The 27,734-nt window shown below is 44.1% G+C and overlaps 1 protein-coding gene across 1 annotated transcript in view; it reads left to right on the top strand.

Moving 5' to 3' along the window:
* Positions 1–25,444, top strand: part of LOC135549615 (insulin-like growth factor 2 mRNA-binding protein 3) — a 37,552-nt gene extending 12,108 nt beyond the window's left edge. Inside the window, exons 4-17 of the mRNA XM_064979738.1 lie at positions 2,858–2,909; positions 3,120–3,183; positions 9,800–10,081; positions 10,600–10,734; positions 10,909–11,031; positions 15,103–15,238; positions 15,505–15,639; positions 15,874–15,942; positions 17,761–17,886; positions 17,993–18,031; positions 18,252–18,326; positions 18,595–18,726; positions 18,867–18,980; positions 23,568–25,444. Of these exons, the coding sequence (XP_064835810.1) occupies positions 2,858–2,909; positions 3,120–3,183; positions 9,800–10,081; positions 10,600–10,734; positions 10,909–11,031; positions 15,103–15,238; positions 15,505–15,639; positions 15,874–15,942; positions 17,761–17,886; positions 17,993–18,031; positions 18,252–18,326; positions 18,595–18,726; positions 18,867–18,980; positions 23,568–23,672 (1,587 nt within the window). The 3' untranslated portion in view covers positions 23,673–25,444. The remainder of the gene's footprint in view (positions 1–2,857; positions 2,910–3,119; positions 3,184–9,799; positions 10,082–10,599; positions 10,735–10,908; positions 11,032–15,102; positions 15,239–15,504; positions 15,640–15,873; positions 15,943–17,760; positions 17,887–17,992; positions 18,032–18,251; positions 18,327–18,594; positions 18,727–18,866; positions 18,981–23,567) is intronic.
* Positions 25,445–27,734: the final 2,290 nt, after the last annotated feature.

Below are 27,734 nucleotides of genomic sequence, written 5' to 3' on the forward strand. Positions count from 1 at the left end.
TTTAACGCTCAACCCTAAGTCATCTTCGGTATTGCCCACAGATTGCTCATTTAGTTCCACTTGTCTAAGATAATCCTTGATCCTTTCCGCTCGCTGTCTAAAGAGAATGAACTGGGTCTGTATCACAGGAAACATCTACTTTAGAAAAGGGTGTTTCAGGTCTCATTTTTACCAAATAGAATAGAGTTAATGGACAACGTTCTCTTCCATTCTAAACTCGAGGTGCATGGGCCAAAGTATGACTGATTTGAGCCTCTCCACCTTTGACGTAACTGTTCTAAATTGACAAATCATTTTGCACTGGTTGGCTTGTCTTGTGCTGTGTAAATGGGTGGTAGTCTATAGCATGTTAGCTGATGGTTATTTGACCAGAATGGGGATGGGGGTTGGAATGGGGGGAGGGAGGGACTGAACACAGAACCGTCTTTGACGTGAAGGAGACCTTGTATCTTATCAGGGAGATAACATGGTGCCTCAGTACACAGCCATGCAGGCAAAGAGCTGGCTTGTTCGCTAGGATAGCTCGTGGTTGGCGGGTGGGCCTGCTCTGTGTTGCCTCCATGTGCTATGGACAGACACTCACAGAATGTGTAGCATTACTCCTGTCCCACCCCTCCCCCAACCCAACCACCGCTTCCTGCAGGAATGCACTCCACCCTTTCCTGAATGGCCTGGATTCTCATTGGCTGAGCCCTGGAGACGGGCAGACGTGGAAGCCAGTGAATATGCAGGTGCTCTTCACCACAGGGAATGTAAGATCAGTGCTGGAACAGCCAATGGGACAGCTTTGGGAGTTCTGGGGCGGGATGGAAGGGGATTGGTGGTTTGGGAGAAAGGGGGCTGGGAGCGACTCTGATTGGTCAGAAAGGGGGGTTGTGAGTGCTCGGGTGTGGCTCTCAGTAAGCCTGGGCATGATTGGTTGTCCTCTCCCTGTAGGCTGTGTTTGGACTCCTGTCCTTCGCTCTCTCCCACTTTCTCATCCATTACTACACTTGAAGAGGAACATTAGATCTAGCTAGTTGAAGTTTTCCAGATTGGTTTGGCTCCGACAGATTTTTGGTGTCTTTCTCTATGGACTCACAAGTGGATGATCAGTTCAGCTTGATAATGTGGGGAAATTAAAGATCACAAATTTAGAGATCTCTCTCCTGCTTGACTCGTACAGCCTGGTTGATAGGTGGTATTGAAGGGCCAGTTGGATCACAGGGCTGATGACAACCTTCTTGCCTTTGTGCTGTTGTCTGTGCCCAATGTTTGTACCATGTTCTGTGATGCTATGGTGTGTTGATACCATGCTATGTTGTCTTAGGTATCCCCGGGTGTGTGCGCGCGCGCTCATATTTGTATTTCTAATCTCAGCCCCCTTCCTGCAGGAGGCTGTCATTGTAAAGAAGAGTTTGCTCTTAACTAACTTGACTAGTTAAATAAGAAGGGACATCTAGCTAGATGTACTCTGGCTTATTTGAAATTGGCTTGCTTCAGCATCACATTCCAGCTCAAGCTTCATCCATGTTACGATGGTAGATATTGGTTGTGCACCCGTTGCTTACTGGAGCCTGCTCCATCTGGGCTTGTAACTGCGTGTTCACGTCGCACGTGGCTAGTCGACCGTCAAACAAGTCAATGTGATTGTTGAAACGTCAACCCATGGTCTGTGCCACAACTTAATTTTTTTCCGAAATCTAAATGAAAAGTTTACCTGCAGATTCAGCAGGATATGTGAAATGGGTTATTAGAAGGGCAGTGTTCCTTATGCATATCTTTCTTTGGTGTGCTTGTCAGAACAAATTACATTTTTTGGTGTTGAGCTGTTATCAATGCACAAGTCCCTTTTTTACAAAAGTTTTACTGTACGTTTTAGTTTCAAATGTGTATGTATTTGAACATTCCTATTTTAACTCATTTTAATGAATAAAATATTTAATCGGTCATCTTCCTCATTTGGTCCGGAGAATGAATGAATTTGATTGGTCTCCAACTCACTTCTCAAACACTTCATTCAGGGATAACTGGAGTCTAAACCTGAGTTGGCCTACCACGGAGCAGGTTAGTTCTGGAGGATTCGTTGCCATAGAAATGTACCTGGCTAAAAGGTGAGCCACATTGGTGGTACCTGTTATCCCAAGTTAAACTCAATTACCTCGCTAATTCCTCAAACCAGATTCGTAGTATAGGGCTCTGGTGTTATCCCCGTGCACATGGATTTTGGACTGTATATATGTAGTTGTGGTGGAGTAGGGGGTCCGAGGACATAGTCTGAATGTATTGTTTTTAAAAGTGTACAAACTGTCTTTAATTTTGCTGGACCCCAGGAAGCGTACTGGGCATCCATAGTAAATACAAAATATTGATGAATGTGTGGCTTAATTGTAAATGTTTATTATCTTGATTGGCCCATGGGCTTGTCATTGGGATGTTGCCCCTCGACCCTTCGGTCAGTTTTGCATTTCCCCCACTAATAGTTAAATTTAGAATTGGGAGGTAAATCTGTACCTAAGGGAAACTTATCCCCAGGGCATGTGTTCCTGATCACCTGCTGGGTGTTTATGAACGTTGGCGTTAAATTCTGTAAGATTATACAGGTTAACTAAATTTGCTCTGCTGTTTCCTGTTTTGCACTGAACTGTGCACCCCTGCGATAGACTAACGTCCTGCCCTGTCCACTGATGCATCAAGCAGCCTCACGCTACAGAAACAGGAGATGGATGGGGCGTTCTCTCACACAAGGCTTACTTACTAAACTGTCCTCACTAGAAAGCCAGTTTGAGTCCCCATGACAGTGTGAAAAAGACATTATATCTAACTGGAACTCTGGTCTGGTTCTAGTCACATTCTCTCCCCTGTGGTTCTGACTCAGGTTCTGGATGGCATGTTGGCTCAGTATGGCACAGTGGAGAACTGCGAGCAAGGTACACACACACACACACACACACACACACACACACACACACACACACACACACACACACACACACACACACACACAATAGCCTTTCTGTATCTGCTGTTTCTAGTAGGTTTTTGTTCAAGTCTGTGACTGTTCAGTTGAAGTGCATGTTTAGTGTATAAACTTGTATTGCCCTGTGGGTGTTAAGTCTGTGTTCTCTCTCCCTCCACAGTAAATACAGACACAGACACGGCAGTGGTCAACGTTCGATATGGTGCCAAGGACCAGGCCAGACAGTAAGCACACACCTTTTCTTAGTTTAAGTCTGCTCTTGTAGAATGCAGAGACTTGTTTAGGTGGTTTGCACTTTTCCCAGCACTGCATTTGAATTGATCCCCTTTGCTTTGTTAGTGCAGCGCATTCCTCGTCACCCTCCAAAGCTGTCCATTCTAAGTGGCTGCTATAGGAGTAACATGCTGGCTGAGAGAAGCTAGCTCACTGCTGCCCTCTGGTGTGTGTGGCGCCCTGACCGTTCCTGATAAAGTGGGCGTGGACGGTGTATGAAAATGAATGGGAACATTTAGTGCAGTTCACAGAACAGTCAGTCCTGGCCTTGAAGAGCAACAGGGGTTTGTTCCACCCCTGCACTAATACACATGAATCTTCTAATGCTTTTATCATCCAGATCTTGTTTCAGTAGTGAGAAAATAAAATTGTCAGTTGACCTTGGAACACAACTGACCTTGCATCAGTAGCCTATCCAGAGGGGTCAAGCAAGTTCCTCTTGTGACTGACAGCTTTATATTATTAGTGCTGTGACAGTAGCTATGTTTATGTTAACTGGATCCTGGACTTCCGGACGGCCCTCCTCCAGGTGGTAAGGGTAGGCAACAACACATCTAACACTCCGTTCCTCAGCACGGGAGCCCCTCAGGGGAACGTGCTTAGTCCCTTCCTGTACTCCCTGTTCACCCACGACTGCATGGCCAAGCACAACTCTAACAAATAAAGTTAGCTGAGGACACAATGGTAGTAGGCCTGATCAACGATAAGACAAACTATAGGGAGGAGGTCAGACACCTCTCCCTCAACTTGAGCAAGACAAAGGAGATGCTCGTGGACTACAGGAAAAGGGGGGGCCCGAATACGCCCCCATTCTCATCAACAGTGCTATAATGGAGCGGGTCGAGTGTTTGATGTTCCTTGGTGTCCACATCACCCACAAGCTAACATGGTCCCAAGACCGTTGTGAAGAGGGCACGACAACACCTTTTCCCCCTCAGGAGACTGAAAAGATTTGGCATGGGTCCCCAGATCCTCAAAAAGTTCTACAGCTGCACCATCGAGAGCATCCTGACCGGTTGCATCACTGCCTGGTATGGCAACTGCTTTGCATCTGACCGTAAGATGCTAAAGGGTAGTGCGTACAGCACAGTACATCACTGGGGCCAAGTTTCTTGCCATATAGTAACTATATACAAAGCGGGGGGTTCAATGTAAATAGTCCGGGGGCCGTTTGAATAACTGTTCAGCAATCTTATGGCTTGAGTGTAGAAGCTGTCTTGATACTCCCCATCCTGGATCCGGGATCGTAAATAAAGCCTCAGGCTCATTAGCATAACGCAACGTTAACGATTTCTGAAAATCGCAAATAAAATGAAAATAATGCGCCTGCTCTCAAGCTTAGCCTTTTCTTAACAACACTGTCATCTCAGATTTTCAAAATATGCTTTTGAACCATAGAAATTGACTAATTTGTGTAAGAGTATGCAAAGCTAGCTTAGCATTTAGCACGCAACATTTTCACAAAAACCAGATAACCAAATAAATAAAATCATTTACCTTTGAAGAGCTTCGGATGTTTTCAATGAGGAGACTCTCAGTTACATAGCAAATGTTCAGTTTTTCCTGAAAGAATCTTTGTGTAGGAGAAATCGCTCCGTTTTGTACATCACATTTGGCTACCGAAACGAAAATTCAGTCACCAACAACGTCAAACTTTTTCCGAATTAACTCCATAATATCGACCGAAACATGGCAAACGTTGTTTGGAATCAATCCTCAATGTGTTTTTTCACATCTCTTCATTGATATATCATTCGTGGAAGCCTGCTTTCTTCTCTGAATTCCATGGAAGAATACTTGCAGCTGAGTTTTGCGCACCAATTTCGGCGCAGGACACCGGGCGGACACCTGGTAAATGTGGTCTCTTATGGTCAATCTTCCAATGATATGCCTACAAATACGTCACAATGCTGCAGACACCTTGGGGAAACGACAGAAAGGGCAGGCTCATTCCTCTCGCATTCACAGCCATATAAGGAGACAATGGAAAACGGAGCCTCAAAAATCCTGCTGATTTCCTGGATGCCGTTTCATCTTGGTTTTGCCTGTAGCTCACGTTCTAGGGCACGCACAGAGAATATCTTTGCAGTTCTGGAAACGTCAGTGTTTTCTTTCCAAAGCTATCAATTATATGCATAGTCGAGCATCTTTTTGTGACAAAATATCTTGTTTAAAACGGGAACGTTTTTCATCCAAAGGTTAAGGAGCGTTTTGGTCCTAGACTTGGCACTCAGATAACGCATGCCATGCGGGAGCAGAGAGAACAGTCTATGACTAGGGTGACTTGAGTCTCCACAGAGTACCTATATACAAGTTGGTGTTTGTTTTTACTCTGCAGCTAATTGCTGTTTATCTATGCGTAGTCACTTTACCCCTACAAATTACTTCGACTAACCACATTGACTCAGTACCAGTACCCCCTGTACAGTGCATTCAAAATATTCAGACACCCCTTTACTTTATTCACAGTTTGCGGAAAATGGATTCAATTGTCCCCCCTCATCAATCTATACACAATACCCCAAAATGACTAAGCAGAAACAGGTTTTTAGAAATGTTAGCAAATGTATAAAAATAAACTGAAATATTACATTTACTTTAGTATTCATACCCTTTACTCAGTAATTTGTTGAATTTGTTTGGCAGGGATTACAGCCTCGAGGATGATGCTACAAGCTTGGCATACCTGTGTTTGGGGAAGTTTCTCCCATTCTCCTTTATAGATCCTCTCAAGCTCTGTCATGTTGGATGGGAAGTATCGCTGTACAGCTATTTTCAGGTATCTACAGAACTGTTCTTTTGCGTACAAGCTCTGGCTGGGCCACTCAAGGACATTCATAGACAGGTCCCGAAGCCACTCCTGTGTTGTCTTGGCTATGTGCTTATGGTCATTGTCCTGTTGGAAGGTGAACCTTCACTCAAGTATGATGTACTGAGTGCTCTGGAGAAGGTTTTCATCAAGGACCTCTCTGTACTTTCCCTCGATCCTTACTCGTCTCCCAGTCCCTGATGCTGAAAAACATCCCGACAGCATGATGCTGCCACCATGCTTCAACGTAGGGATGGTGCCAGGTTTCCTCCAGATGTGATGCTGGGCATTCAGGTCAAACAGTTTAATATTGGTTTCATCAGACCAGAGAAACTTGTTTCTCATGGTCAGTCTTTAGATGACTTTTGGCAAACTCCAAGCAGGCTGTCAAATGCCTTTTACTTAGGACTGGCTTCCATCTGGCCACTCTACCATAAATGCCTGATTGGTGGAGTGTTGCAGAGATGGGAGAAGAAAAACCATCTCCACAGAGGAACTCTGGAGCTCTGTCAGAGTAACCATCAGGTTCTTGGTCACCACCCTGACCAAGGCCCTTCTACCCCGATTGCTTAGTTTAGCCTGCTGGCCAGCTCTAAGAAGAGGTCTTGGTGGTTTCAAACTTCTTTCATTTAAGGCTCCCGAGTGGCGTCACTATAGACCTAGTTCGATTCCAGGCTGTATCACAATCGGCCATGATTGGTAATTCCATATGGCTGCGCACAATTGGCCCAGCGCTGTCCAGGTTAGGGCTTGGCCGGGGTAGGCCGTCATTGGTGCGGCAGGGTAGCCTTGTGGTTAGAGCGTTGGGCTATTAACCGAAAGGCTGCAAGTTCGAATCCCCGAGCTGCCAAGGTACAAATCTGTCGTTCTGCCCCTGAACAAGGCAGTTAACCCACTATTCCTCGGCCGTCATTGAAAATAAGAATTTGTTCTTTAACTGACTTCATAGTTAAATAAAGGTTAAATGAAAAAGAATGGAAGCCACTGTGTTCTTGGGATCCTTCAATATTGCTGTCATTTCTTTTGGTACCCTTCCCCAGATCTGTGCCTTGACACAATCTTGTCTCGGAGATCCACAGACAATTACATCGACCCATGGCTTGGTTTTCACTCTGACATGCACTGTCAACTGTGGGACCTTATATAGACAGGCGTGTGCCTTTCCAAATCATGTCCAATCAATTGAATATACCACAGATGGACTCTAATTGTTGTAGAAACATCTCAAGGATGATCAATGGAAACAGGATGCACCTGAGCTCAATTTCAATTCTCATAGCAGAGGGTCTGAATACTTTTGTAAAGGTATTTCTGTTGTTTTTTAAACAAAATTTGCCAACATTTCTAAACTCATTTTCACTGTCATTATGGAGTATTGTATGTAGATTGAGAAACAATTTAATCAATTTTAGAATAAGGCTTTCCGAATGTTAGTTATTTTGTTTGTCATTTTTTTTATGAAAAAAATTTACTTTTATTTAGTAAATATTTTCTTAACTCTATTTCTAGAACTGCTTTGTTGGTTGTAAGTAAGCATTTCACGGTACGTTTGTATTCGGTGCATGTACAGTGGGGCAAAAAAGTATTTAGTCAGCCACCAATTGTGCAAGTTCTCCCACTTAAAAAGATGAGGCCTGTAATTTTCATCATAGGCACACTTCAACTATGACCAACAAAATGAGAGAAATCCAGAAAATCACATTGTAGGATTTTTAATGAATTTATTTGCAAATTATGGTGGAAAATAAGTATTTGGTCACCTCCAAACAAGCAAGATTTCTGGCTCTCACAGACCTGTAACTTCTTATTTAAGAGGCTCCTCTGTCCCCCACTCGTTACCTGTATTAATGGCACCTGTTTGAACTTGTTATCAGTATAAAAGACACCTGTCCACAACCTCAAACAGTCACACTCCAAACTCCACTATGGCCAAGACCAAAGAGCTGTCAAAGGACACCAGAATCAAAATTGTAGACCTGCACCAAGCTGGGAAGACTGAATCTGCAATCGGTAAGCAGCTTGGTTTGAAGAAATCAACTGTGGGATAAATTATTAGGAAATGGAAGACATACAAGACCACTGATAATCTCCCTCGGTCTGGGGCTCCAGGCAAGATCTCACCCCGTGGGGTCAAAATGATCACAAGAACGGTGAGCATAAATCCCAGAACCACACGTGGGGACCTAGTGAATGACCTGCAGAGAGCTGGGACCAAAGTAACAAAGCCTACCGTCAGTAACACACTACGCTGCCAGGGACTCAAATCTTGCAGTGCCAGACTTGTCCCCCTGCTTAAGCCAGTACATGTCCAGGCCCGTCTGAAGTTTGCTAGAGAGCATTTGGATGATCCAGAAGAAGATTGGGAGAATGTCATATGGTCAGATAAAACCAAAATAGAACTTTTTGGTAAACTCAACTCGTCGTGTTTGGAGGACAACGAATGCTGAGTTGCATCCAAAGAACACCATATCTACTGTGAAGCGTGGGGGTGGAAACATCATGCTTTGGGGCTGTTTTTCTGCAAAGGGACCAGGACGACTGATCCGTGTAAAGGAAAGAATGAATGGGGCCATGTATCGTAAGTTTTTAAGTGAAAACCTCCTTCCATCAGCAAGGGCATTGAAGATGAAACATGGCTGGGTCTTTCAGCATGACAATGATCCCAAACACACCGCCCGGGCAACGAAGGAGTGGCTTCGTAAGAAGCATTTCAAGGTCCTGGAGTGGCCTAGCCAGTCTCCAGATCTCAACCCCATAGAACATCTTTGGAGGGAGTTGAAAGTCCGTGTTGCCCAGCTACAGACCCAAAACATCACTGCTCTAGAGGAGATCTGCATGGAGGAATGGGCCAAAATACCAGCAACAGTGTGTGAAAACTTTGAAGACTTACAGAAAAAGTTTGACCTCTGTCATTGCCAACAAAGGGTATATAACAAAGTATTGAGAAACTTTTGTTATTGTCCAAATACTTATTTTTCCCCCATAATTTGCAAATAAATTCATTAAAAATCCTACAATGTGATTTTCTGGAGAAAAAAAATATTTATTTTATTTTGTCTGTCATAGTTGAAGTGTACCTATGATGAAAATTACAGGCCTCATCTTTAAGTGGGAGAACTTGCACAATTGGTGGCTGACTAAATACTTTTTTTTTACCCCACTGTATATGTGGCGCATGTGACAAATAACATTTGTGTGGCTGGCCGGGCGCCTGCAGGCTGACTTCGGTCGTCAGTTGAATGGTGTTTCCTCTGACACATTGGTACGGCTGGCTTCCGGGTTAAGTGGGCGGGTGTTAAGCTGTGCGGTTTGGCGGGTCATGTATCGAAGGAGTTGCAGCGATGAGACAAGATCCTAATTGGATATGACGTTAAGGGGGGTAAAAAAACATTTATGCCTAATAAGCCATTAACTTCCCATCTGGTTATTTAGCCTACAGCTAACATATAGGAAATGAATTCCGTACAGAAATTATTTGTTTGCAGATGCAACTGGGGCCATGACATGTCCCCCCCTGTACCTTCAAAATGATTGGGCAATTGTATTTGAACAGCACAGTTTCCATCATTTGTTACGATAATGAACATTCAACAAAATAAGAATTAAACCCCATTGAACGGGTAAAAATTCTCTATTAGAAATGTTTTCTATATCTGAAGTTTCCATGACACGTTTTATTTTTTTGACACATTGCTTTTCTCAAACCTGCATCAATGGAAACCTGCCTAGTGACTGACGGCTTTTTCTCTGGTTGCCAGGGCGATGGAAAAGCTGAATGGCTTCCTGATGGAGAACTTTGCCCTGAAGGTGTCGTACATCCCTGACGAGACGGCGGCTGCTGCCGCCCCGGCCCTGGCAGGGGGTAAGAGGGGCTTTGTCCCCCGTGGCCCTCTGCGATCGGGTTCCCCAGGCCTGGGGGCGCGCCCCAAACTGCAGTCGGACGTCCCTTTGCGCATACTCGTCCCCACACAGTTCGTAGGAGCCATCATCGGCAAGGAAGGAGCCACGATTCGCAATGTCACAAAACAGACACACTCAAAGTATGACTGCTTCCCTAATCATGTACACATTAATGTACACAACATTCTAATGGGGTGCATTCAGCAGGACGCAATGTTGTGCATGTACAACAAACACCCCTCTTAAATGTAGAATAAGGAATCATATTGGCTCTTAATGACATTTCTATCTGCTATTTTTGGCTACTGAACATGGCTTTGATTTATAACCGTAAATATCATTTTGAGGCTTGGCAATACAAAGCTCACTCCCACAGAATAAATTACTCACTGAGAAAATGTTAATTTTGGCTCCAACTACCTATTGATGTGAACCTCAAGGCATCTCAAGTTGAAAACGATGGACGTTGACTTTTTCAACCATCTTTAGTGATGCTGTGAGATTGAGCCAGTATGGAGGGTGGACACAGGTATTGAACGACTGTCTCCGGTTGGGAGTAGTACGGGACCAGCCGATAGTGTAACCGCTAGAATAGACTGTTTAGAGGGGAACAAAACGACTCTTCCCTTCTAAATCAGTCTCTCTCGCCCCTCTATAGGATCGACATCCACAGAAAGGAGAATGCGGGAGCAGCAGAGAAGCCCATCACGGTCCACTCCACCCCAGAGGGCTGCTCCAATGCCTGCAGGACCATCATGGAGATCATGCAGAAGGAGGCCCTGGACACCAAGTTGTGAGTTCAGCTGGAGAACGCATACATACACACGCACACAACCAGCAGGCCTCCAAAACCATGTTGAGTTCAACTGCCCATGCCTAGTCAGTCATGTTAGGATACCAAACTTCTATTCTTAATTATTATTATATAACTTGACCCGTCTTCTCTCGGTGTCTCCTTTATCCACAGTACTGAGGAGATTCCATTGAAGATTCTGGCTCACAACAACTTTGTGGGCCGACTAATCGGGAAGGAAGGACGGAACCTAAAAAAGATTGAAGTGGACACAGAAACCAAGATCACCATCTCCCCGTAAGAAGACCAACATCCCCATACAATTACCCATAAACTCAAATACACAAGCCACAGTTTTCAAACCAAGATTTCTGGGAATGCATTGCGAAGCAGACTGTTTCTGGAGTTCTTAATCTATAGGTTCTTTGCACATACCATCAGAATGATTACTGCAGACAAGATGAGTGTGTCATGACAAGGTTTGCACATTTTGGGCAATATTCAGAGGAAACTTTCTGTGGGATTTAATGGGATTATGTGGGAATTAATGCGAATATGTGTGACTTAATACCATTTAAATGTAGATGTTTTTTGCATTGGATATATTTACCATCTAATGGAGACAAACAAACCTTTTACCTTATCAAAAGTAGACATCATTGCAAATGATTAAACCATTCCAATAGAAAGATAAAAATAATTTAGTTACGATTTTAACTTTTAATTGAGTTGATACTTCACATGGGATGATTTCACTGAACAACAAAAGAAAGGGAATATTGAATGATTCCCAATGATCCATCGCATCTCCCAAAAAGGTTTTCAACATAGATCTGTAAAACTATAGTCTAGAAACTAAAGCCTTGGTTGTCTTCCTCTCAGGTTTCCATGTCTTCTCCCTGGACCTCCTCAATGTCCACCTCTTGAACATCAGACTCTAAGGCCTCATCTTCACTGTCACTTTCCAACCTTGTTGAGGATGGCTCGTTGTCAGGCTCAAAAAGCCTCAAATTTGTCCGGCTTGCCACCAATTTTTCAACCTTTGTATTGGTCAGCCTGTTGGGTGCTTTGGTGTGTATGTTCCCAAACAAGGACCAGTTGCGCTCTGAGGCAGATGATGTTGGTTGATTTGGGGGATGATGGACGCAACAGGGAGAAGAGCCTCATATCAACAGTCCCTTCCACCAGGTGGCTGATGAGACATGTTGGCACAACTGCCATATTGCATCTCCATCCCAAAGCCCTTTCTTGGAAGTGTACTTTTCCAGACTGCCAAGAACCTTGCCCTCATCCAGGCCAAGGTGGTGAGACATGGTAGTGACGACACCATAGGCCTTGTTGATCTCTGCACCAGACAGGATGCTCTTGCCAGCATACTTGGGGTCCAACATGTACGCTGCGGTGTGTCTGGGCTTCAGGCAGACGTCTTCACTCTTTCTGATGCATGTCAGAAGTGCAGTTTCCTCTGCTTGGAGCAACAGGGAAGTACGGATATCTTCTCTCACTTCTACAAGCAGAGTCTGAACATCAGACAGGATGGCATTGTCTCCATCAATCTGTGCAATGGCTACTGCTATAGGTTTCAGGCTGTTTACCACTCTCTTCCAAAATTCATTATCCAGGAGGATCCTCTTGATCGGGGGCTGTCCATCTCAGCAGACTGTGATATAGCCATTTTCTTGGAGAGACTCGTTCCCCTCCAGGAGATTGTCAAACATGACAACACCACCCCAGCGGGTTTGCTGGGCAGCTTCAATGTGGTGCTCTTATTTTTCTCACTTTGCTTGGTGAGGTAGATTGCTGTTGTAACTTGATGGCCCTTAACATAGCTAAACATTGCCTTGGCTCTCTTGTAGAGTGTATCCATTGTTTTCAGTGCCATGATGTCCTTGAGGAGCAGATTCCATGCATGAGCAGCTCAGCCAATGTGTGTGTTGAGGGTAGAACTCCTCCACTTTAGACCAAGCAACCTTCATGTTCACAGCATTGTCTGTCACCAGTGCAAATACCTCCTGTGGTCCAAGGTCATTGACTGCCTTCAGCCCATCTGTAATGTAGAGACCGGTGTGTCTGTCCCTTGTCTGCTCTGGTAGAATACTGGTTGAGGGGTGGCAATTAATGTAGTTAATTATTCCTTACCCACGAACATTCAACCACCCATCAGGGATGGTTGCAATACATTCTGTTTTCTCTATGATTTGCTTGACCTTCACTTGAACTCTGTTGAACTTTGCATTCAGCAAATTAGTAGATCAGCATGTCTGGTTGAAGGGGTGTATGCTGGCCGAAGTACATTCAGAAATCTCTGAGGGAACTTTATGCACTTGGCAATATGATTCTGCATCTTTGTTGCATTCTTCACATTATTTGGCATAGTATTTGCAAATGTACACAGCTTTTCCTTCTACATTAGCTGCACTGAAATGTCTCCACACATCATAGTGCCTGTGGCATTTTCCTGTGACGATTACGAAAAAAAGAGGAAAAAACAAACCAAATCCATGTTCAGATAAATAGTTAAGCAGTTAGATTAAACAACTCCTTCATAAGATAAATGTTTTAAACCTGTATGGAAACAGGTGAATTAACACTCAGTTAGCAGGCTCAAGCAAGCTAAAACTAACTAGCTGACATGAGTAAGTTTAGAAATTTAAACACACTTTGCTGTTGGCTACTATTTACTAGTTAACAAAAAATAATTAGTCATATAAAATATATTCATCCCACCCAGTATTGTAATCAAAATTTACCAGAAAGCATGTAGTCCTTGTCTCAGTGTAGTAGTGTGGGCTCAATAGCATCTCATTAGTGTGCAAGATCTTGAGAATCAGCTGTACATGTGATGGAGGAATGCACTGTGCTGCACTGTGCATGCAAAGGGTTGCAATTCCATTGAATTGGGGATAGCTTAACTAAAATATGCCACAAGTCCTAACATTGCCTTGTGCCCCCCACCCCCCAAAAATGGCAAACTGTTAAAAGCAAACTATTTTGAATTTAAGCAAAATTCCCAGGCTTAACTTCCCATGAGAAATGTTCTGGGGAATTCTGTAAATTTACCAGAAAGTTTCCAACCCTTTGCAACCCTAGATGTGACTTGACTTCTAACATTAATCTGATTTATTTAATTGTTACCCGATTCTTTAAAAAAATATATATATTTATCATACAACAAATAACTCATTACGATTTAGGGCACCACGACAGCGGTTCTTTAGTTACCATCTCCCGAATTAAACTGAATGTTTTTACCCGCTTGGACTAAGAAATCGTGAATGTATTTACGTGAAAGGTCGTACCTCTTGGAACTGGCCTCCTTGACGGTGGTTGGGCCTTTTCGCGGCATGCTTGTAAGGCTCGGTCCAAAATGGCTCCAACAAGTCTCATACTGTTGTCTTCCTTTGTAGTTGTCCGTTATCCCATGACTTGTCATGTAGTCCTGAACAGAACTACAGAATTGATTTTCTTTCCATTTGCTCCTGAAACTTCCTCTTTGAAGATGGGCTAGCTAGCTGTGTTGATGGTTCACAGTGGGGTGATGAGTCGTGTAATACGGTGATTTGAGCAGAGTAGTAGAATGGTCCCACTTCAATTCGCTTTTCTAAATACTTAGGACAGATAATCGACGTACCGGTGGTCTGGGAGGTCTACCGGTGGTCTGGGAGGTCTACCGGTGGTCTGGGAGGTCTACCGGTGGTCTGGGTGGTCTACCGGTGGTCTGGGAGCTGCAGCTCTACGTCTCTAGTCTAATGTTAATTCTCAACCCATTTTATACAGTTTGTTAAAAAGGGGCAGTTCCGTCAGGCTGACAAGCTCTGACCTCACTCAAGGGGGCAGTGACTACGTACTGTGCACAGTTTAAAAAAAACAATTTCCTCTTATAGTTTCTAAAATCACACCACCAACAAAAACACATTTTTCATATAAGCATGCACAAGATGGAAACTTTGTACATGTAGTGTGTACTTCTCAAGTTACAGTATTTACTTTATAACATTTAACTTTATCACCACAAAATAACAACCAAGACAACATTAGTCTTCTTTCAGGTCACCTCTGCCCGTTCCCCACGTTCTATATTAGAAATATTGTTGCTTTCGAACGTGTTAGTTTCATCGAGAAAAGTTTTAAAGCACATTCCTTGGGTGAATTTGGAGAGGGGTGTTCTATCCTTGATTTACAACAGGGCATGAGATGTTAACCCCCACCAGTTCCCTCCTCCCCCCTCTGCGGGTGAGAGGTGGTCTTGTTGAAGTTATTTATTGCAAGCTTATCTGACCTATTTAGAGCCTCACTGGACAGTCATGTCTAATGTCTCCATAAGACACACACACATTAGAAACCAAGGTGGTAATGGATGTCCTTCAGTCTCCAGGACCTGACGCTGTACAACCCTGAGAGGACCATCACAGTGAAGGGTTCCATCGAGGCGTGCTCCCGCGCTGAGGAGGAAGTAATGAAGAAGGTCAGGGAGTCGTATGAGAACGACGTGGCCGCAATGAACGTAGGTCATTGTACTAACCCACTGGGGGCACTGTTGGTGGAACCAAATAATCTGGAGTTGTTCAAAATGGCACCCTACTTCAACTTTTGTGTACTATAAGGGAATAAATAGGGTGTTGTTTGAGATGCAACCTGGGAGATCATGGCTCTTCTTTAGGCTGTGCAGCTACCCACATAAAGTTACCTTTGTATTTGAGTCGTTTATCCCAGAGAATGTTTCTGTTCTTGGTTAATTTTGTCTAGTAGTAAATCTTTCTCTCTACCCAGCTCCAGTCTAACCTGATTCCAGGACTCAACCTGAATGCCTTGGGTTTGTTCCCTGGTGGTGCTCCAGGTATGGGCCCCTCCATGGGACACAACGCCCCACCTCCCGGTGCCCAGGGTGGCTACTCCTCCTTCGGGGTGAGTTTCTGGACCCCCCCCCCCACACACCTCCCTGGGTTTACTCCACAGTGATGCTTAAAGATGTCCCCTCTTTACAGAGCAGTTCTGCAAGAAGAAACCTACAAAAGACCAACGTCTGACTGAGAAGCCATTTTGGATCTTTCAGTGACCGTGTCTGTGTTCCTCTCTCCTTATAGAGCAGCCATTTGGGGGCAGGACAGTGACTTGGTTTTGTGTTATTCTCTCCTATAGAGCAGTTACTTCGGGGGCGAAGGGCCATTTTGGGCGTCTGTGCTGTCGGCGAGCAGCCAGCCCCTCTCTGTAAGTCTCCCTTCCCACAGTGCTTTGCACGGCTTCTGGCTGCTAGCTGCTGGATTGGGTAGAAAGGCAGGGCTTGCCACAGCCAAGCCCCTCCCAGTAACCTATGACCCCCTAGGGATTGCCTAATTCATGTTTTGCTCATTTCCCTCAAATCTGCTGGGTGGTGGCCACAGTTTCTACTGGGTTTAGTTTGGCCTCAAATCTTCAGCTGAAGAAAGTGTAGCAATTGATCACCGTGGCATGTTTAGAAGGTTACAAATGGTCGCAGATGTATCCAAACGGGCACCTTTCTATTAGACAATTTGATCTGGAACAGCCTCCTGGTGAAAAGGTTTTCTCCCATCTGGAGCCTTCTGAATGTGATCTCGGGTTGGATGACTTTACCCCCAACTGAAGTGTAATGAGTTGGTGTCCTCTAGATTAAAACCAGCAGCGCTGTCCCAAACGGCACCCTATTCCCTATAGTGCACTACTTTTGACCACAGTCACTAAATAGGGAATAGTAATCCCTGCAGGACCATGCCTCCCCGCCCCTTCATCTAAAAGATCTCACCCATTTCACTTCCCTCTAACACCAGGCATGTGCAGTGAGCCCACGCCGTTTACTGCAGGTCATCTTTTTAATACAATCATGTGTGTGTGACTAAGCCGGGTCAAGCATTCTGAAAGGGATTATCTGAGTGGTCCATCCATATACTGTGGTGTAGTTGGATGTGTTCAGTTGCTGCAGAGAAATGGAGATCCCTCTGGGAATGCTGTTACCTGAGCTTGGTGCTGGATGCTAGATGTTCTCATCTTTCTAGAGTCAGGGTCTCTTATAGCCTGGGTGTGTCCCAATAAATCTCTCCTTCCTCACTCGTTCACTATTCCCCACTAATTTAAAAGTGTTGTATTGTCATGGGCAGGAGGGAATGTCCATCAACCATAAAGGGAAGTGAACAAGTGTTCACTTGGGGAGAAAGGAGAGATAATTGGGACCCACTCCACGTTCGGAAGTTGAGGATTTTGTTTAGTTGTATTCTTCCTCTTCAAATATGTATGTACAGTTCTTCCATGATTATGCAGTGCTTTTGTGATTCTATTTGCTACGGAGGGGAAAAGTTAAATTGGGATAGATTTGACTGGCTAACAAAGTTGTACCTCATATTTAATAAAACCCTTAGGAAGTTTCCTATCAGGTCTGCTTCTGGTCTCCCTGGCAGTGTCTTGAATGACCCCCTATTCCCTCTATTTCACTGCTTTTGACCAGGGCTCATAGGGCTCTGATCCAAAGTAGTGCACTGTGTCATGACCGGGAGACACATTAGGCGGTACACAATTGGTCCAGCATCTTCCGGGTTTGGTCGGATGTCCTCGTCCCTTCGTGCTCTATCGACTCCTTGTGGCGGGCCGGGGGCCTCCTTTGGTCGCCAGTTGTATGGCGTTTCCTCGGACACAGTGGTGTGGCTGGCTTCCAGGTTAAGCGAGAAGTGTCTAGAAACAGTGTGGCTTGGCAGGGTCGTGTTTTGGAGGACGCATGGCTCTGGACCTCTCCCGAGTCCGTATGGGAGTTTCAGCAATGGAATAACACCATAACTTCAGTTTGGAAATTATGAAATTGGGGAGAAAAAGTAAATCAAAATAAAGTAGTGCTCTAAAGAGGGAATGGGGAACCATTTGGAACGCCAGCCCAGTGAGGCTTCTTCCTGTGTTGCTGCATCAGTTGCTTGGTTGTGGTCAACTGGGCTGCTATTGCTGTTTGCCTGGTGTGGTCTCCTTACGGTCAGACTGGCTCTGTTGTGTTCTCATTATGGTCGTGTGGCCTCTACTGTTCCACAGGGCCAGGGGCAGCCGGAGTCGGAGACGGTCCATCTGTTCATCCCGGCGCTGGCGGTCGGAGCGCTCATCGGAAAACAGGGTCAACACATCAAGCAGCTGTCGCGCTATGCCGGAGCCTCCATCAAGGTGAGGGACTTAACTGACAGGAGGGGTTTGAGCTGCATCTCAATAACCTAAAATAGCTTCTCATATCGTTTTGTTCTTTTCACCTATTCTCCCCCCTCCATTTTAGATCAGCGCAGATGAAGTCCGTGTCGTAGATTCAAACCAGGTATTTTAATTTCAAATATTCCGATTCCTTTTTCGTCTTATATCCATCAATCCTCTCAGATCTCCACAACTGCATATTGGATTAGAGCTCCAGTTCAGATTGGATTTGGGTGGTGCCCTCTTCAGGCTGTTATGATGCACCCCTGACGGGGTAAAGGGAAGCAGTGGGACCTGATTTAGATCAGGTGAAGTGTGTTAACGTGTTATGTCCCTCCCCTCAGGTAGCACCTCCAGACGGCATGGACGCCAAGCAGAGGATGGTAATCATCGCGGGACCACCAGAGGCCCAGTTCAAGGTAGGAGCCCTTGGGACCCCTGTCACCTTCTCTACCAGCCATGCGGTGTCCAATACCCACAACACCAGAGGAAAAGCCTTGTATTTTTTGCTCCCAGAAATCCATAGAACAAAATCGTAGTCTGTACAGTTAACTGGCCAGCTGACTAAATCTGGCACATTCACAGATGTTGATTGATGCCCCAGTCAAGTTAATTAAGATATTTTGAAGATGAAGACGCTTGAATCAAGGGTTGTGGAAATTCCTCTGACTCTTGGCCCTGTTCCAGGCTCAGGGTCGTATCTTTGGGAAGCTAAAGGAGGAGAACTTCTTTGGGCCGAAGGAGGAGGTGAAACTGGAGGCTCACATCAAGGTGCCCTCCTTCGCTGCTGGGCGTGTCATCGGCAAGGGAGGCAAAACGGTAGGCAGACTCCTGTGTGTGACTATGGTTGCCAGATGTGTTCTAATTCTGCTGCAGAATAATTGAAAGCACCACCTATTACCTAGGCTGTAATATGAATGGATCTTTGACGTTTTCTCCACTTCTCACCCTCCCCCCAGGTGAATGAGCTGCAGAACCTGACCAGTGCTGAGGTGGTGGTCCCCAGAGACCAGACGCCTGATGAGAATGACCAGGTCATCGTCAAAATCACTGGACACTTCTATGCAAGCCAGGTATGTTACACTTAAAGTGAAGTTTGATTTGTGTATTTTTAAAATTGCAACAGCAAATAATGATGTTCTGAAAGGATCAGATGGATTGATCTATCATTTCAAGGATGTTCCTCCAGCCCTGTCACTGGGCAAGGCAGGGATGTTCCTCCAGCCCTGTCACTGGGCAAGGCAGGGATGTTCCTCCAGCCCTGTCACTGGGCAAGGCAGGGATGTTCCTCCAGCCCTGTCACTGGGCAAGGCAGGGATGTTCCTCCAGCCCTGTCACTGGGCAAGGCAGGGATGTTCCTCCAGCCCTGTCACTGGGCAAGGCAGGGATGTTCCTCCAGCCCTGTCACTGGGCAAGGCAGGGATGTTCCTCCAGCCCTGTCACTGGGCAAGGCAGGGATGTTCCTCCAGCCCTGTCACTGGGCAAGGCAGGGATGTTCCTCCAGCCCTGTCACTGGGCAAGGCAGGGATGTTCCTCCAGCCCTGTCACTGGGCAAGGCAGGGATGTTCCTCCAGCCCTGTCACTGGGCAAGGCAGGGATGTTCCTCCAGCCCTGTCACTGGGCAAGGCAGGGATGTTCCTCCAGCCCTGTCACTGGGACAGGCAGGGATGTTCCTCCAGCCCTGTCACTGGGACAGGCAGGGATGTTCCTCCAGCCCTGTCACTGGGACAGGCAGTGTCTGCTAGTGGCACTGAGTCATATCTGGCAGTGGGATATTCATCCCAGTCAGCTCTGGTAGCAGTGGGCTAAAAGGCTGGTTCATGCTGAAACTGACCATCTAGAATGTGTTGTAGGGATTAGCATGGGGAACGAGGATCCTGAGCCTGAAGAAATATATAATGACAAGACTTGGGAAATTACAGCATTTGGAACTAATGCAATTCCACAAAATACACAACATGAACAGCATCAGATAAGAAAAAAAATGGTGCATTATCCAAGCGGGTTGTCCCACGGAAGCCTTTAGCCTAGCATATTTAATTCCCACAGTCGGCATTAATTCAAAGTACACACATTGTCACTGCCGGACTGCACAAGCGACCCAAATGCAGTTAATAATCCCCACAGGAAACGCCTGCAGTAGAACCTATAGCTGTCATTGTGACACTTCAAACAGTCACAAGTTTGATGGGTCTATGCATCTGTCAGACATGAAGACTGATAGCATTTTCCCTCTGATCTTCTCCTGTCCTACAGCCTAGGCTCTCTTCCTATCCAATTCCACTGTAACCCAAAATCCTGACTCCTGTCACACATGAAGATTCCTAACTTCATTCTGTAATATATAGGTTGCATTATCAAAGCACACCTCTTGTCTTCGCACGTCAAAATACCGCTGTAACATTTCCCCTGTACTTGCTGCCCGTGTGAGAGCTTCGGTAGAGAATGTGTGATGAACGGTATGAGTAGATATGGATATTTTTAAAGCAGAGTTGGTCCCTGTTAAAATACCTTGATATTTAAACTATTTTCACTCTCCAGTTATGCATGAGCTGAACTGCTATCTGTATAATCAACTCGATTTTGACAAAAATATAATCTGTCATTCTTTGGAGGTTATCTAGCAAGCTTAGCAACTTTAGTCATTTGACTGCCGGTATGTTTGATTGGCTAACGCTCTACTCTGGGTGTGTCCTGAGTGTGCTCTGTCGATCACCTACTGCCGTTATGTTTGATTGGCTAACGCTCTACTCTGGGTGTGTCCTGAGTGTGCTCTGTCGATCACCTACTCCTGAAATGCTCTGAATTGAAGAATATTTTAACGCTCAATTTATGAATGGCCTGTTTCACAATTCATAACATAATGAAAAATGGTTACACTATCATGACTGAATCTGTTTTAATTTGCTCTGAAATGTTTCCATAGTGGTGCTGACAAGGTGGCGCAGCACCCTTCTTTGGGGAGAACCCTGGCATGTCGGCCATATCTTGATTTTTAAGTGCTTTAAGTGGGCACTTCTGATTTGAGGTATTTCCCGGGGCTCTCGTTATAAATATGAATTATTGCCAGTATTGTAACTTGGTAGGTTCTCTAAAATATGAATCCTTACTGTAGGGTAAAGGGAGTATAGTTGTGTGCTGTAGGGCAGGGGTTCCCAAACTTCTTCACTCTGGCCCCTTCCAGCATTGTGGAACATCCTGCACCCCCATGTGTGCGTGCATGCACCCCGTCTATCTATGGGCACAAACTGTTCACACCCCCTCATGTTGCAGGTTTACAATATTATTTCCTGTAATTTATATACATTTTACCATGTCTAATGTGTGTGTGATATTTGAGTGACTCAAACATTACAACAAAATCTATGGGCTAAAAATCGTTAGCTGACATGGGCTAGTTGATCCGGACATTTCTAACATGTTATAAATATCTTTAAGGTATGCAATGACTGACATGACACAAACATTTGTGCACTACCCAATTTTGAAATTGTACTGTGTGCATTCTACTATTACAACTTGCAAGAGTAAGTTGAAAGCTGGACTGAGTTCCTTAAAAAATGAATTGGGAACCACTGCTGTAGGGGAAGGGAGTATAGCTGGGTTGTTGAACCTTGGTAAAGCCAACAGATGTGGTGTGAGTACAATGTCTGCTTCCTTATGTAATGATTGTTCACCATACTGCTTCACAGCTGTGTAGCATTAACCAATGTCTGCATCTGAAATGGCACCCTATTCCTTATCAAGGGCACTAGTTTTGACCAGGGTTGTGCTCCAAACTATTCAGACCCTTTGGATTTCTTCATTTTATTTTTAGAAAGTGGTATTTTAATTATTTTTTTGTCAAGCCTAAATTGGTTCAGGAGTAAAATGTGGCTTAACTAATCAAAAAGTGTACATGGAAATGATAGGGGTTGACATGATTTTTAAATGAGTAACCATTCCTCTATAAGGTCCCTCAGTTAAGTAGCGAATGTCAAGCACAGAATCAATTACAAAGACCAGGGGGGGGGGGGGGAAATCATAAGACTCCGTAAAGGGCAGTGATTGGTAGATGGTTAACAATAACAAATGAGACATTGAATCTCTTTAAGCATGATAAAGTTATGCTGTGGATGATGTATTAAACCACCCAGACCCATCAAAGATGAAGTCGTCTCACTGAACTGAGCTGCAGGACCGGAATGAAGCTGCTCGGGGACGTCACCATGAGGCCATTGGGTGGTTCTAAGAGCTACAGTTCAGTGGCTGTGAGGGGAGAGCTAAGGATGGATCAACATTGTAGTGGCTCTACAATGATGTGACCTCAATGACAGTGAAAAGAACACTAACAAGTTAAAATTATTCTGAACATGCATCTTGTATGCAACAAGGTACTAAAGTAATACTGGGGGGAAAAACATGGCAAAGGAACACACATTTTGGCCTAAATGCAAAGCCCTATGTTTGTGGCAAACATAATTTGAAGCATGGCAGTGGCTGCATCATGGTATGGGTCTGCTTGAAATCTGCAAATACTGGGGAGTTTTTCAAGATGAAAAGAAATGTGATGGAGCTAAGCTGAAAACCTGCTTTCCACCAGACACTGGGAGATTAATTCACCTGTCAGTAGGACATTGACCTACAACATATCGCCAAATTGACACAAGTTGCCTAACAAGAAGACTGTGAATGTTCTGAAGTGATTAAGTTAGTTTTGACATTAATCTGATTGAAATACTATGCCAGTACTTCAAAATTGCTGTTTAGCAATTATCCCCAACATCTTGACAGAGCTTGAAGCATTTTGAAAAGGGACAAATATTGTACAATCCTAAGACACAGCTGTAATGGCTACCAAAGGTGTCTGACATGTATGGACTCAGGAAAATGAATACTAATGCAACAGACATTCATCTTTAATATATGCTAGAGTATTTTGTGTAGATTGTTGATGAATCCATTTTAATCCCACTTTGTAACACAATGTGAAGAAATCCAAGGCATCTGAATACTTTTGCAAGGCAGTGTGTATATAAGGAATAGGGTGTCATTTCAGTACTATAGGGTGTCATTTCAGTACTATAGGGTGTCATTTCAGTACTATGGGGTGTCATTTCAGTACTATGGGGTGTCATTTCAGTACTATGGGGTGTCATTTCAGTACTATGGGGTGTCATTTCAGTACTATGGGGTGTCATTTCAGTACTATGGGGTGTCATTTCAGTACTATGGGGTGTCATTTCAGTACTATGGGGTGTCATTTCAGTACTATGGGGTGTCATTTCAGTACTATGGGGTGTCATTTCAGTACTATGGGGTGTCATTTCAGTACTATGGGGTGTCATTTCAGTACAATGGGGTGTCATTTCAGTACTATGGGGTGTCATTTCAGTACTATGGGGTGTCATTTCAGTACTATAGGGTGCCATTTCAGTACTATAGGGTGCCATTTCAGTACTATAGGGTGCCATTTCAGTACTATAGGGTGCCATTTCAGTACTATAGGGTGCCATTTCAGTACTATAGGGTGCCATTTCAGTACTATAGGGTGCCATTTCTGAAGCCGCCACATTAACCTTCTTAGTGAATTATTTATTCTACTTACCTTAGAAGAATTGGCTGTGTGCATGCCAGAGTTAGATGAGGTTCCTGACCTTTGCCCTTTGACCTCTCCCCAGCTGGCCCAGAGGAAGATCCAGGAGATATTGTCCCATGTGAGGCGGCAACAACAGCCAAAACCCTCGCCCCGTGGGGACGGGCTCGCACGGCCCTCCCGGAAGTAGACCTGGGGACCAGTGACTGAACCGCCCGAAGACAGAGCAGAGACCAGAGGGGTAAACACGGGCAGGGACGACGCGCTCATCTCAGGGGTTAAGGGTCATGGGTACCTGACTGTACACCCCATACCCCTCTCAATGACCTCCTTGACCAACTTCACAGTGTGGATAGACCTTAACCCCCCCCCCCCAAAAAAAAAACAACTAAATCACCTCACCTCTCTGTGATTATACTTCAGAGGGTTCCAACATTGTCGCACACCCTCACCACACAGATGGGTCCTGATTGGTTCCTTTTTGTAGACGACACCAAGACATAAGAATTATCCCCCTCCCTGGTGTGGTAACACACACCACCTCACATGTTGATGACAGGTGTTCATTTTGACACTCGTTTCAGTTTTTACCTTTTATTATTTAGACTTTTGTTTTTCGCCCTGGATGAAGTGTTTGTTTAATTGGTTGAAGCTTTCTCTCCTGAGTTTTCTGTGGAAAGAAAAAGGCATTGCTCTGAGTCCTGGTAGGATGATGAAAGATTACGGGAAGGGGTTTAGACGGATGGGCAGGGCTAGGGGTAATACTCTTGTTTGATTGGACAGGAGCCCCAGCGGTGGTTTAATGGGGTGCCCCTGTGCTGGTATTGATAGTGGCATTTTATAAATTCGGATGCATTTTATAGATATATAAATATATATTTAGAGTTGAGGATAAGTTAACACTTAAGGGACGTGTTGAACAGTGTTGGCCAGGAAAACGAATTTAATATGCATTTTACTGAACTACCTCAGGATCTCTAGTACCTCAAGAAGACGACGAGAAAAAAAAATAAGAAAATTGATATATATAATATATATATGAGAAAAAAAATCATTTTTTAAAATTTGCTTTGTGGTATTTTGTATACTTTATAAAGCTAATAGTTCTTGAACATTTTTATTTTTTTAAGAAAATTAACAATTTGGTCAGCTGCCAACTGACCTTGCCTTCAACTCTAGTGCTCTCCAGCAGCATCAACGTGACGGCGGTGGCCCTGTACATAAAGTCTGTCTGTGTACATAGAGCCAAGGGCGGAGTTGGCGCTCAACTCAGTTGGCTGCTGATGGGAGTATCAAGAGAATACATCACCTCAGTTTTCCTGAGGAATCCACCATCTTCTGAAAACTACAAAAAGCACGTCTATATTAGAGTAATGCCGATTCATGCCATCCGTACATACTGCAGCGACGCCGTTTAGTTTTGGGATTCTGACACTTATTGTTGACGGTACGTTTAAATGTTTTCTTTTCTGTCTTCCTGGAAGGGCAATGGGAGGGGCCTGAGTACTGAGTTCTCTCTCTGTTGCCTTCATAGAAATAGACACGGCAGAGCAGCACGGTCTGTTTGTTTTTCTGTTACCTGCTTAGGCCTTGAACCATCAGTCTCAAATTCGCTTATAGTGCAATACATGGGGAATAGGGTGAAATTTGGAAGTTACTCCAAGTTTCTTACAAGTGAAAGTGCGGTCCACAGCCTGATGGGTTTGAAAAAAAAGAGCAAGTTTGCAGTGGCCCCAGTAGCCGCCGAGACAGTCTGTTAGTGTAGTTTACTGCATGGTGAAGGTAGGGGGAGTCACACTGACGGATGTCTTTATGGAATTTACTGTAACTGTTTAACCAGCAGCAGCTGTAACCTTTGATTGAAGTGAGAGAAAGCAGTTCAAATTAGTATTCATTACAAAAATCCAAGCAGCACACATTTTACTAAATGAACCATGTTTGGGACGTGGAAGATACGTTTTTTTTTAAATCCAACAACAAAGAAATAATATACCAAGTTTATCCTTTATTTTTTATGCAGAATGTAAATATGTTTTGATTGTGGTAAAAGTGCTTGAGTGTATCCATTCTTCCACAATAGAACGCTGTCTACCTCAGCCGAGGGGGGGTTTGTGGCGGCATGCGCCCTCACCTCCCCCCTAGCGCTCGCTCCCATAGACCACCTAGCGCCCACGCCCTCACCCCTCCCAGCGCCCTCACCCCCCCTAGTGCCCACGCACTCGCTCCGACACTTCAGTCTCCCTCCGACACTTCTCTGCATGGGCGCATACGTGCGCACGCGGTCCAACATCGCGCATACGTACATGAGGGGCACAAGTGACGTTTACCCCCCCCCATCCGTCATCTGTTTTTTGATCTACCTCTTTAGAAACACATTTTGAATTAGAGGCATACTTCTATTTATTAGATTTGGGTTCTTCTCCCGCTGTCCCCCCCCCGCTGTCCCTCCTTCCGCTTTCCCAGATATAAATGAAAATTAACAAATCATGTTGTACACTTTTAGAATTTAAAGGAATAATTGAAAAAGTGATCCGAAATATTTCCTTTGCTAGCATTTATATAATCTACTCTTGCTTAATTGATTGAAAATCCTCAAACATTGCTTTTTCTGCTTTTATTTTTGGTAGTGGCTTCCATGTATTGAACTTTCTTGCTTGGGTTTTTTGTGAAAAAAGGTCTTTTCACCCGTGCATTTTTTTGATTCAGTGAATGGACGATAAGTAAAAAATGATTATAAACTGTAAAAAAAATAAAAAATAATAAAGGGGCCTGCCTTTTGTTTCTGGTTTGACACTAACAATAAATACTGTCTTTCTTACCTTTGTCTTCACGAATGCTACATTAATTTGCTAGCGATTTGTTCTGTTAGTATTTTCTTCGATGTGTAACATGGAAATTCATGTTTGTGGGGAAAGTGGAGGGACTGGGTTAGTGAGTCCCTTTTTTTTGGAAAAGTGGTCTGCTTTAGGCACGATGCCCCCTCTGTGAACATGCTTGTGCCCCTTCACATCGCTCAACTTGTCAAACGCCTCTGAATAAAAACTAAGTGACATTGGCTCCTATGTCCTTCACTTCATTTCTCATGTATTTTTCCATCTACCGTAAGATGCACTTTTTCTAAATGTTTTGTGTAATTTAACCTTTTGTTAAAGTGGAAGTTCAGGATCTTACAACTTTGACGTAAATGGTCCCTCGCCCTGAAAGTAGTTTATCGACCAGGAGAAACCGTAATCTATGGTTTGGTTTTCTCTAAACGGCCACTACATATTCTAGCTACCGCTAGCAAAACATTTTATGGAGTGATATTGGCATGTGTGCAATTGTCAAAATTGTTAGTTGGTCCGTTACTACAACCGTGTAGTGCTCAGTCCAATTTTTTATAAATTGTATTTAATACGGTTACTTGTTACATCACTTGTGAGCCCCCAAAGAGACTCATACAGATAGGTAGGTTACACATTTCCAGTATATTCAAAACCGATCTTCAACTTTCCAGAATGAAACGTCAGTTTCACACCAAATCAAAAAAAAAAACAAAAAAAAATCATTAACTAGTAACTTCAGTACATTTGTGCAACACGTAGATGGCACAGAGAATGGGGAGTAATGTCAAACTGAAGTTATTTAAACTGTTTTTGTTAGCTTTTTCTAAAAGTAAGCCATTAAGCTTGAAGCACAGCATAAAAATATTTAAATAAATTCATGAGTGAGAAAAATCAATACCTCTGAAGATCTGTTAAAATAACTTTCTGCCCAGCTTCATTTTGGTTCCTAGGCCCTTTGCCGTTCACAGATCTAAAAAGGCTAATGGAAGCGGATAGATATTGAAATGGGACGGGAACTTACTATTACTCTCCCACCAGAGCTGACTCAAACATTGCCCCAGCCCAAACGGTTTTTGTCATTTGCCGCACACAGTCAACACCCCTGGTAACTTAGTGTATTTTAAGCATGATAAAGTTAATTTATGATGTCTTAAACCACCCAGACACATCAAAGATGTCCTTCTGAACTGAGATGCAGAACTGGAAAGAAACTGCTTAGTGATATGAGGCCATTGGTGATTTTTAAAAAGGCTACAGAGTTCAATGGCTGTGATGGGATAAAACTGAGGATGGATTAACATTGTAATGACTCCACAACAATGCAGTGCTTTGAAGTATTCAGATGCCGTCACACTTTCCACATGTTAGGTTACAGCCTTATTCTAAAATGTATTAAATAAATCATTTTCCTCACCAATCTATACCAA

This window comes from Oncorhynchus masou, chromosome 12 (assembly GCF_036934945.1).
Source record: "Oncorhynchus masou masou isolate Uvic2021 chromosome 12, UVic_Omas_1.1, whole genome shotgun sequence".
Classification (NCBI taxonomy): Eukaryota; Metazoa; Chordata; class Actinopteri; order Salmoniformes; family Salmonidae; genus Oncorhynchus; species Oncorhynchus masou.